Here is a 12,132-nt window from a genome sequence, read left to right on the forward strand (position 1 = left end):
AGACTGTCCTTTAGTCAAGTAGCTCCCCCAATGCAAAGATCTCTTCCCAATATGAGACCTTAACACATCTGGTAAGATCTCAAGAGATGAAACATTGAATTAATTCATCAGTCGGTCATCAGAGAATGAAAAAGGCACAAAGCAGTCATCAAGCAACCAGGCTAAAAGTGTACAGATGAGCTGATGTACCAAACACCAAGGGTTTCATTACTTATGCAGGTTTGTCATTAGTTTTGGAAGAAAGGAGAATCTGACCTGACAATGTAAGAAAGTGGAGGGATGTCAAAAATGTAATAAATCTGTCAGTCCTAAGAGCAGATATTGAGATATTTCACTACAAGTGAAAACCTTGCCATGATGATGTTCAACAGGAGAAAGAAGCTTACAGTCAGTCATTTGGATTCACCCTCTGGGGATTATGCATATCTGGGCCATATGTCATGTTTTGTTCTATGAGATATTTCAGTCTGGACAAAGAGATGCACGGACCAGTCAAAGTTGTTATACTTAGAGCTCTGCAAACACCAGTGCTGAATGTCAGATATCTTCTGGCTCCAGTCTCTCACGTCTCCGTTTGGCATTTTCACCTGTTACCAAACGTAATACATAATCATTTCTCTTTAATATCATGGTAAATGAACTGTATTTATATTGTGCTTCTCTAGTCTGATCCACCAACGTGCTTTACACGACATGCCACATTCACACTTTCCTGCAGTGCTACTATATCCTGCACTTTTCCTCACACACTGTCAGCACAGCCTTCAGGCGACAACTTGAGGTTCACTATCTTGATCATGGACTGAAGGAGCCGGGGATCAAACCAGCGACCTTCTGTTTGTGTCTCCTGAGCCCACTGTGCCGTGGTTCTCTGACACAATCTGACTGAGAGATTTGAAGACATCACCTCAGGCTTGAGAAAATAATACAATGGGTATATTTCATTGATTCATACCTAACCTTAAACAACACAGTAGTCTATGAGAGTCTATGCTTTCACACCTTAGGTTTGCCCCCCCCCCCCCCCCCCCCCCCCCCCCCCCCTAGCAAGTCTCAAGGTAAACCTGAGGTGTCTTCTCGTCTCCTTCTAAAATTCAATCTGACAGAAAATGCTTCAAGGGTTAATGTCTCTGACTCTGATACGAGGTCTCAAGTGATTATTACTTTGTTTTTAAGTATCATGAGTGTTGAAAGGCATCATATAGAATCATGTTTCACAGTACAGTTGAGTCTTAATCAAGGAATAACACATTAAGGTTCGGTGATGAGATTTAAACTCAACACTGGATGCATTTGTTTGTAAGTGTGTCTGTGTGCGCATGTTCTTGATGTGAAGATTTTTATTCTTGACCTTATTCTTATCTGGATCATCTGACTCTAACAATGAGCTGGATTTAATTTCAGACCTCATAAAATATCTAATCAAAACGTTCCTGTCACTCATATTTAATTACATTTTTGAATACAAGCAGCAGTGGAAACAAAATTTAAATTGAAAATGAAATTGAAGATAAAGAATATGAAGATAAAGAATAGAGAGCACAGTTGAGCAACAAAGTGTTTTATTGGTAATAATTTTACAGAATATAGATTTTTGTGTCCAAGATCAATGTTAAGATAAACCATGTATTACGGAGCAACTTTGCATCCAACTCAATCTAATACAAATGTGCAAAATTGCATTTTAACCTTCTATGGGATTTACAACTCTCAACATCTGGAGCTCTGATATACAATAGTGCTGTATTCATTTATTACTTAACATAGATTATACTTTTATTTTTTTAAAGCACTTGCATGCAGAATATTTCTTGTCTTGTAATTGGACATCGACATGTCTTGGGTCAAAATTCATTCTCAGCCTTCGAAGCCCAGCTCCTTGTAGTTTGCTTGAATGTCAGCGATGACGACGTCCATCACGTTCCTCAGAGCCTGTTGCCCGGCTGCATCCAGCCCTGCCCTCTCCTCCATGACTTTAGCAATGACCTCGGTAATCAGCTGTCGACAAAATACAGAGGAAGGTTTTAAAATCAAGCTCGGAAGATACAAAATCAATTTGATAACTTTTAGTCACACATATTATGACAGTGGAACTCAGGAGAGAACACACATCTCTGTGAAGGCCCAACAGTTCCCTCATGAAACCACATTTGACTTCACTAGATGTGGATTTTGATTTGGATCTGCAATGAATTGGCACACACTTATAAATACAACTATCAGTCCGCTAAACATGTCAAGATTTGTTCATCAAGATCTGCGAGTTATTCTCTGAAAAAAAACTCAAATGTTGATTGCAATGTTGAAAAAAATCCCTCCCTGATCCAGATCTGCCCCCAAATGTCATTGTCTCTTCCTTGGGTCAAGCCCCACCCCTTCACAAAAATTCCATGGAAATCAGTTATGGCGTTTTTTTGTGGAATCCTGTGACCTAACAAACAAGGTTACCCTGAAGTTGTTAATGGCGATCTTGTGCTTGGTGGCGTGGCTGTGGGCCAGAGGTTTCAGGATGGCAGCGTGGTTTCCTTTGGCCTTCAGCAGGTCACCAAGTTTCTTCAGCACAGTGGCGCCGTGAGCGGAAACAGCTCCGTTACCGGCCAGGTCACCATGAGGGATGCCAGCAAAGTTGGGGAACAGCTTCTGAGTGTCCGGGTGCTCCGTGAACAAACTGGGAAGAAAAAGAAACGACAGGATTCAGGAGAGATAATACAGCACCAGGGCTGTAGCTACCTCTGAGGACACAGAGGTCATTGAAGGTCTCATCAGAGCCACTGACCGGGTCAGAACCAGGTTCCCGTGGGTGGTGTAGTCCGCCTCCACTGGACCCCAGCACTTCAAAACCATGTCAAAGTCAGCCATGATCTGAGGTGTGGAAGTGGAGGATGATTAAAAGCATTCCAGAACATTTTTCTCTGAGAAACATCAGGGAAAAAATCGGAGAAGTGCCCTGATCACATGACGTTTACCTAGTCTACATAAACATCTTCATCCTTTTCTTCTGTTGCTACATCTCTTCTATTTGATTTGATGTCCAGAAGCCACTTTAATCAAGGGCAATTATTATTAGAAGGAGCCAGATACATGTCCCCATCTGCCCTCACTCAGTCTGTGCTGTGGCGTAAGTGCTGCCTCCGCTTCCTCGATGTGCAGTGAAATCAGATGGACTGTTGGTTTTCTTTAAAATACACATTTCTAATGAGAGCACAATCGTCTGCATTTGTATTTCTGCCAATGTCATTTGCTCAGAAGCCGAGGGTATATCCTTTGATTCAGGGACTTTGATATTATGAAAGAAATTTATATATTAAAATTTTATTTAGCACAAGACATTCTGCAGCTGGGCTGGAGTTGGTTTTCGCCTCATCTTAAATGTTCGGTAAATAACAGAAACAGGTTAATGTCAAATTATCCTGGACCACTAAATGTCAAATCATCAGCAGTTTGCTTTAACAAAGTAGTTGCTGTGTGTAAATCAAAATCAGCTTTATTCTCTGTTAATATTCCATCAATCAACACTTTTATATTCTAAGATTGTACCATGAAAGTATTTCAAAGCAGACAGTACGTACCAGTGGTAAAATATCCTGCGTGATGATGATACCAAATTCTTCTCGACCTGACTTGCCCCCCCCTTAAAGCTGACCTTTTATACTGCCTCCCTCTGTCTGGTTTTGCCAAATTATTCCAACCCTCCCACCGACGTCTCTACCTCTCTCACTGCACTTCTCCTACATGTTCACAATATCCCCAACCTTAATATGGAATCTTTTATTTCCACCTAAGCACCATTTGATAAGTTATCATCTCTCTGAGCCTTCACATGCCAGTGAAATCTGATCTGAATAAAGATGAACATATTAAAGACATATCAAACAAACAGTGTGCATATGTGTGTTTGTGTTTGTTGCCTCTCTGAGACCTTTCCCAGCATAAACACTGACCTTGTCAGGACCAGTTGACATCATGGGGACCAGAGCCCTCTGCACTGTGGTGTGCTGGAAAGTGAGTTTCAGTTTCTTAAGAAGAGGAGTCCCCTGTGGGAAGATTAAATCTATACACTGTTTTTTCTATGTTTGTGATTTAAAGATGAAACAAAGAAGGTGTGTGTTTGTCCAGTCTAATTGGATTTAATTGATCTTATTTCAACCCGATAAATTTAATTTGTTTTCCAGGATAATTAAACCTCCCAGGGGGCGCTGGGTGAGCATAAAACAAACGACAAGATATTTAACTGATAGCAATGACACAATAAGGACTGTGTGCTGAACAGTGGACTGATACAAAGACTGAACCGATACTACACGTCAACAGCAGGGGGCAACAGAGCTCAGGTAGTTACAGTGCAGCACTAAACCAGAAGAAGAAGAAGAAGAAGAAGAAGGAGGAGGAGGAGGAGGAGGAGCCTGTGAAAGAGTTCTGTCCTCACTGGTTCCTGTTTCCTAACTAACATCTTGAATCACGTGTTTCAGGTGTGAACTCAGAGCAGAGGTGTTGTCCACCATGATGCGGAGTCTGAAGAGCGTCAGGCACCTGAACTCCAGCACTGTCAAACAAGCAGGTAACTGTGTGTGTGTGTGTGTGTGTGTGTGTGTGTGTCTGTGTGTGCAAGTGTGCAAGTGTATCTGTGTGCGTGCGTGTGTGCAAGGTTGCATGTGTGTGTTTGTGTGTGATATTTAAGAGACTCACAACTAAATATATATATATATATAAATAGCATAAACTCAATATGAGGTAGGATACGTAGATCTATTCTAATGTATATGTCACATTTCTGATGAGTCATATAAGCAGTGAATCTATTAAGGAGCCACAGGTTGTTTGATGTGGTTCTTTTCTCAGGTTTCTGACATTTCAGTCACAGGACGACCACTCGTCAAATGATGAGTCACAGTTGTCAGGACTACCATGACAACGACCGATCGCCAGTTTAGTGTGAACCAACAGTCTGAAGTCCAAACAAGTTCACAGAAAACAGAGATAAAAGAAACATTGAGAATTAAAGACAAGATATTTTTTACTCAAACGTTGTTTCCGTTTCCTGTCTGTCAACTAATATGTTAATCAACAAGAATGGCACCTAGCAGAGTGTGTACGTCCGCCAAGGCCCAACAGTCCCTTTAAATTCAATCAAGCTGCATCAAATTCCACACACTCACAGATATTAGTTTCCTAAACATGTAGGGTGTGAAATGTTCCCTGGGAAATCAAGGAAAATGTGTTAAAACTCTCTTCCCCGATCTGCTCCCTGATTCGGATCTGCACCAAAATTCTCCCCTGATCCACACAACATCCTTCCACCAGGTTTCATGGTAACATGTTCTTTGATTTGCGTACTCCTGCTAACTAGCTAAAACAGATTGTGTTGTGTTGTGTGTCCAGTGTCGGAGCTCTCTATTCCAGTCCCATGGGGAGAGATCAGAGGAAAAGTCTGGGGTCCGGATCACGGGCGTCCTGTGATGTGTGTGCACGGCTGGGCTGACAACTGTGGAACATTTAACTCCCTCATCCCCCTGCTGCCCAAAGGTACTTCATGTTTGTTCTTTTATTTTACGTCTCATGTTAAATGTTTACATTGCTTCCAGCAGGCCAGTTTGAACTCCTCATACCGGCAAGTTCTGTCAGTCTTTAACTGGTTTCTGGACCTACAACAATCAGACCTGGTGCCATTCTGCCTATAGATCCCTTTCACCTGAATCTTACACACTGCACCTTTTTTAAAGCTGAAGTGTGAGAGCAGTGTTCTCTCTGGTTCACCACCACTGAAGCCGAATAGTAAATGTCCCTTTATTCGATGTAATGTGAAGACATAAATATCATCATCGACTTATTCAAAAAACAACAGCTATCAGTTTACATTTTTGGGCAGAAGTTGTATAAAAAAAAAAAAATTGTCGCTCACAACGCTGGACTGTTCAGACTTAAGGCTAGATTCCACTCTAGCGTTTTGCCTTCAAGATGCTCCTCCCGTTGGACACAGGAAAAGTCTCAGATTCCTCAAATAATATCTTTATTACACATGTAAACAGTTATATCATTGTTAAATACAGTATCTAACTGATCCACAGCTGTTAGCAAAGAATTACCAGGTTAGCAACGTTCGTCACTGTTTCAAAGTTTATCTGTTTGTGTCCGTCCAGACTAAAAAGCAGCCCTGGAGTTTTCAACCTCAAACAGAGTCAGCAGTATTTCTCTGTTTTTAGCCGCTCTGTAACTCAGCAGGCCTGGACGCCAGACGTATCCGTAACAGAATTGATGCAAAATATGTTAGTATTGTGGATGTGGCCTTAAGCCAAAGACACTGTCCTGCACTCATTTACCACTGCCCTTTACCAAGACACTGATATCATAATTGCAGCTGGTTGAGTCTGGAGTTGTTTTGCCTCTGGGATATGACGTTCTGTTTTTTAACACAGTCTCCAGGGATTTACTTTAGAATGTTTTTCATCTTAGAATATAGCTCATTGTTTTCTCTGATTCTTTCTGTCTGTGCGTCCTCTCAGAGTACAGATACGTGGCGTTGGACCTCCCAGGTCACGGTCTGTCCTCACATCGTCCTCCTGAAGCTTTCTACTCCTTTCCCTTGTATCTGATGGACGTACGCAGAGTCGCTGACGGTATGTGAGTTCAAGAACCGGCAGGTTTAGCTCCTAGTTCAAATCAAACATCCCTGTCGCAGCATCAGATTATTCTCCTTTGAGCTATGTAGCTACAGTTGTACGCAAATCAGCCTTTTCCTCACTGCAACACACTGTTCACTTTTTAGTTAAGGACAAATTTAATTAATTTCATTGTTTTCTTTTAAAATTTGAGTTATCCCTGATGTGTAACGACGGAACAAAGTTAAATGAATATTCACCTGAACAGTGAAGGTTCACCGTTGAAGTCGGTTGGAGGAAAACAAACCCAAGGTCGACTTACTGCCTCTTCCTTGAGCTTTCAAACACATCTTACAATGTTCTCAGCTGAGGACAAAGACGATGAAGACGACTATGTCCATCACATTCCGACGACTGCGTGACCCTAACCCTAACCCTTTTTTAATCAAAGGTTTTACTTAATTTTGCATCAACTTGCAATAGCAGTATATGAATGCAGAAAGAAATTAATATAATATTATAGAAATATATAACACACTGTATCACTCAGACTGTTCTGTGGTGAGATATTGAGCCTGGTTGATGAAGTGTGAAATTAACTCCCGCAGCTCTGCAGTGGAACAGATTCTCCATCATAGGCCACAGTATGGGTGAGTGCAGCCACACAGCAGAATTGGAGACATTTACCATGTTAGAATATTAACATATTTATAATATGTTGGATGGATGTCACATGATATATTTATTACGTGTGTGTCCTGTCCACCTTCTTCTTTTGTTTAATTTCAGGTGGTAACATTGCTGGATTGGTAAGTGACCAGATCAGAACAGTTTTCAAATTGTGAAAAGACCCTAATTATTATTATTATTAATTATTTATCATTTCTGTATTGGGTGTGTACTTTGTGTTCCACAGTTCAGCGCTCTGTATCCTGAGAAGGTGGATGCTATCGTACTTCTGGACTCATATGGATTTTTACCTACAGATTTGGTACTTTAACAGTTTTTACCCTGGAGACTCGTCCCTGCAGGACTGTGCTGTGATGTTGAGAGTGAAGAACGATCTTTAAATGTACATCTGTGCATTCAACCTATAATCTGACTCACAAATGTATATATTTTTTCAATGTTTTCCCATTTTAGTTGTTCCCAAGTATTTTATCTCAGTGTAAGGACTTGGATTTCCACAGGGTCTTAAAAAGTTAAAAATGAAATAATCTTAATCTAAGCCTTAAAAAGTACTGTCTATGCTAAGATACTACATATTATGTCTTGAATGTTTTAAGAGATAGTTTTGGGTGATATGCATAGCATCTCTGTGTGTTGTAGTTCTTTATCAGGGATACAGATAGTATTACATTATAATGAAATTACAAAGAGTCCAACACCTCGCTCAGAATTTATCTCAGTATCCACAGGTTGGATGTGGGTGATGAATACTACTGTCTCTGCCTGTAGTTTGAGATAATGTGGTATTTCCATAGTTTTTATTATGGTCTTCAAAAGGTCTTTAATTGATCTTGTTGAAATCGGCAGAAACCCTTAGCACAAACCTGAGCTCCAAATTCACATTTAGCATTAAACTACTGCACAACTTATCCACAAACATTATAGCCCTAACCAGCAGAACTTTCCTGCTGTTGCACCTGACACCAAAATGTCTCTCTCCAAGCTGAACGGAAAGGTTCACCTGGAGGACAGTCCGTCTCAAGTGGGAGGGACAATTGTTTTTTTTTTTCTATGAATTTTTATGTGGCTGAAAACAAATCTGTCGTTCTGCTCCAGCAAAACCATCTTCAAGGGACTTTTCCACAAAAACACACAGAGTAGGTAGAAGGGGATAGAAGGACAAGTTGCCTGACTTCAAAGTGCATGTAGTTTAGGTTTAGGTTTAAGATGCAATGCATGGTGGTAAGCAGCAAGGATAACTATATGAATAACGATGCAGCCAATAGGATTTCTATAATCCCCTCTTGTCAGTAATGTCTTATCAGTAATTGTCTCGTCAGTAATATTGAATGGAGCCCCTTCCTTTTCTTGCAGAAAGAAATTCCAGAAGTGATCCGACAGGGCCTGGATGAGATGCTTCAGTTTGAAGCAAAGGCAGAAGAAAGGGGGAGACGAGTTTACACTTATGAGAAGGCAGCTGAGAGGTATTACCTTCACATTTATACTGGTTTAGTAACTTTATTTGTGCAACTCTTGTATAAAAGGTGTATTTTCTTTGTTTCAGGCTCTTGGCTGCCAACCCGACTCTGTCTGAACAGTCTGTGCGCATCCTTTTAGAGCGAGGTCTCGATCAAGTAGACGGAGGTCAGTCTGCTCTGTTGTTTGTTGCTGCTCCTCCTCTGAGAACACAATTCTTTTAATAGCCTCACTATGTTTATTGTCCTCTCATGCTTGTGATATAATGTGTGGTTCTCTTGCAGGAGTTGCATTCACTCGAGACTTTCGTCTGAATCTGGTAAGTTGCTGCTGAACCGCTCCAGCTCATCACTTACTTTCTTAAAGTTCTCCCAAAGGTGCGTAATAAGCCCATGTATTGCAGCTATATTGTGTTTTTGCTTTGTGATGACAGAAAAACATTGTGCGCACCACTTTGGAGCAGTGTCTTGAGTTCCAGAAGAGGATAACAGCCTCCACCCTCGTTATTCTGTAACTGCCTCATTTTATATATTTCAAGCACTCAACTCCAGCAGTACAATGCTGAGCCTCACTAAGTGTGGACACCTCTTTGTCTTTACAGAGCAGAGGACGGCTTTGAGAAGGTGTTTGCTGAACGAGATGGAAAGAAAGCTTCGTCAGCTCTTGTGCAGGCCTATAGGGACAGAAATGTGAGTGTGTTTCTGTAGTAAAGTGGGTGCACCTGCGTCTTTGTGTTTATTTTTAGCCGTTAAGCCTGTGTGTAATTGTGCCCAGTAGACAGACAGCTGCAGAGGTGCAGACGAAGCAGTGTAGTAAAAAGGCTCAGTGTCTCAGAGGCAGCATCGTTTGTTAGATCTGTGAACTAAGACCCTAACCTACATACTGTACCTGGTCCAGTGCAGCTGGTGGGAGAGAATGAGGAGAAGAACAAAGCAAAGTATATAATTATATATATGCTGACAATGAAATAATGTTAACCAGCTTTGAATAATAACAATAATACAAAGTTTTCTTTTTTGTTTAATGCATGTGTTTGAAAGTGACTTTTACACTTTGTACATTTATAAGAACTTTATGATTAGAATGTTTTCACCAGTAATCTCAGGCCACCTCCCCAATATTTGACCTCACAGGATTTCTTTGATATTCAACTGTATATTAAATTCCAGGTAGTAAACAATGTTTGATAAGACTGTCCTCTACCTTGCCGGAGGTTTGTGGTCAACTTAATGCATTTTCTACTACAAGATCAATGATAAGACAGCAGGCAGCTCGTTTCAGAGAGAAGCCTTGAAAAACCTCCTGGGTAACAACAAACAGCCACAGTTAGAGACTCGCCAGAATTAAGAGAGTGAGAATTTTGACATTCTCCAAGTGGCCAGAATTATGAACATGACATTATAATAAATGCTAATGATGCTCCATACCTGCAGGAGTTTTTTGAACAAATTCATTTTATCTCTAACAATCTTCTAACTGTGTGTGTGCATCTGTATTTCAGCAAAGCGTAGTGAAAGTACCTGGTGATCATCACATCCACTTGAATGATGCTGAGGTCGTCGCTCCACTGGTGTCGGACTTCCTGCAGACCCATGTGTGTGCGCAGTCGGACAGACTGACAGATCTACCGACGTCTAAGTTATAGGAAACACATAAAAAAAAAACTACTAACTTAGCCAGCGCAGTCAGTCATCCACTGTTTTATAAATGTTTTATGGGCATTTTTACGTCATTTTATTTATACTATAGTGTTTTAATTTAACCTTTCTGGCACATGTGATTTTAAATATTTTAATATATATATATATAAATATATATATATATATAGAGAGAGATTTATTCTAATGATGGTGGAAATTTTCAACACCAAGTTCTTGTTAAACTCTAGTTCATCTGTAAACTACTGAAGGAGGGGATCAATGAAATGCAGCGTCAATGTGTTTTTGATACAGTTTGTATTTTTGTACTCACTGATCAAGTGAATAATCTTGTTCATGATTCCATCCAATGAATCACGTCTGCATCAGAGGTCAACAGCAGGTTTTAATGCAGTTCTTTGTGTATTTGTATTTAAACGGTAGAATAACACCTTTAACCCAACAATGCTCTGAATCTTCTTGTTATTTACAGTTTGAAAGGAGGAGCACAGTTGCGTAAATGCCTTGAAGCCGTTTGCCTCTGCCGACCAGTCGAGTGACAGTTTACATCCGTGATTGTCCACACTAACAAAATAAATGCTTTGAAAACATTTATTTAATTAAAGGTGCTGATTGTGTTTTGTGCATACCAGAGTATGGACCTCCACCAAGACCCAACAGTCCCCTATATGAAACCACATTGAATTTATTTGATCCAGATTTTGATTTATTTGGAACTGCCCCAAATAGCACACTCATTAATCATCTTCCTTAACAAGACAATATTTTTTTTAATCAAGATTCATTTTTGATCCATTGTTCTCTGAGACAATTTAGAAAATGTTGAAAAACATTCTTTACAAAGATTCCTGGATCCACACCCTGATCAGATCCACACCTGAATTGCATGTGTTGTTTATTTCATTAAACTCTACCCTTACACAAAGATTCATGGAAATCCCTTGAGTAGTTTTTGCATAATCCTGGGAACAAGCAAACTAACAGATGAAAACATAACCACCTTGACCGAGATAATAAACTCAAATTTTGGGCAGGTGGTAACTCTGACCTGTTGGTGGTGATACAAACTGATGTGGGTTCATCCTCTGAGGACCAGGAATGTTTTGGCTAAAGAAAGATGGTGTTTGTTTACATACAATTTATATACTGATGCAGTAAGCAGACATAAATATTGTTTTAAGAAATGTCAGAGCTTCACACAGAAGAAATGAGTGGAATGAACAGCGGCTGCAGAATTCTGTGTTCAGCTCAATCTGCAGCAGAAAGTTTGAAATGCTCTTTGATGTTTTGAAGTCTGCTGCGGGAATTCAATATTTCATCAGATGTAGTACAGTGTCTCATGTTTAGTCTCGGAGGCTGGTGAGCAGTGGGAAGGAAGGTTGTGAAGTCTGAGGAGTAAGTACAAGTATTGTAGATCGTGTTTACTACAGGGTTTGACACATCTCCTCAGCCACCACCGTGTCAGTCTGTTAGTTTGTTTATTGGCTTATCATCAGGTTTAAACAAAAACTACTGAACTCATGTGCACCAAACCTGTTGGAAGCATGGGCCCTGGGCCTCTAACTCATTAGATTTAGGAGTGGATGTGGTTTAAACTATGTTTTATGACAAATAATTCAGCAGAGCTATCAGACATTAACATTCCTCTTGTATTGTTATATTTCTACTGAAAGAACTCGTCAACCACGTATAGGATGGATGAGCCTGTGTGATATATTTGCTTTGTTAGTGCC

At 40.3% G+C, this 12,132-nt stretch overlaps 2 protein-coding genes across 3 annotated transcripts; one reads left to right on the forward strand and one right to left on the reverse strand.

The window, feature by feature from the left end:
* Positions 1-1,545: 1,545 nt before the first annotated feature.
* On the reverse strand, positions 1,546-3,709 carry mb (myoglobin). The gene is made up of 4 exons (XM_062387974.1): positions 3,570-3,709; positions 2,777-2,862; positions 2,449-2,668; positions 1,546-1,998 (listed from the first exon to the last, which is right to left on the reverse strand). Exons 2-4 carry the CDS (start codon positions 2,857-2,859, stop codon positions 1,858-1,860), a joined length of 444 nt encoding a protein of 147 aa, XP_062243958.1. The 5' UTR covers positions 2,860-2,862; positions 3,570-3,709; the 3' UTR covers positions 1,546-1,857.
* Positions 3,710-4,365: 656 nt separating this feature from the next.
* LOC133953841 (serine hydrolase-like protein) lies at positions 4,366-10,991 on the forward strand. Of its 2 annotated transcripts, XM_062387973.1 has the most exons (13): positions 4,366-4,558; positions 5,380-5,523; positions 6,501-6,614; positions 7,205-7,246; positions 7,386-7,405; positions 7,513-7,587; positions 8,640-8,749; positions 8,830-8,909; positions 9,026-9,060; positions 9,175-9,251; positions 9,343-9,430; positions 10,243-10,335; positions 10,872-10,991. In XM_062387973.1, the coding sequence occupies exons 1-13, from the start codon at positions 4,501-4,503 to the stop codon at positions 10,896-10,898; spliced, it is 963 nt and encodes a 320-aa protein (XP_062243957.1). In that variant the 5' UTR covers positions 4,366-4,500; the 3' UTR covers positions 10,899-10,991. The 2 variants fall into 2 exon arrangements, with proteins under 2 accessions (XP_062243957.1, XP_062243956.1); XM_062387972.1 differs by having other exon boundaries at positions 10,243-10,991.
* Positions 10,992-12,132: the final 1,141 nt, after the last annotated feature.

The sequence above is a fragment of the Platichthys flesus genome, chromosome 5, assembly GCF_949316205.1.
Source record: "Platichthys flesus chromosome 5, fPlaFle2.1, whole genome shotgun sequence".
In the NCBI taxonomy this organism is placed as follows: domain Eukaryota; kingdom Metazoa; phylum Chordata; class Actinopteri; order Pleuronectiformes; family Pleuronectidae; genus Platichthys; species Platichthys flesus.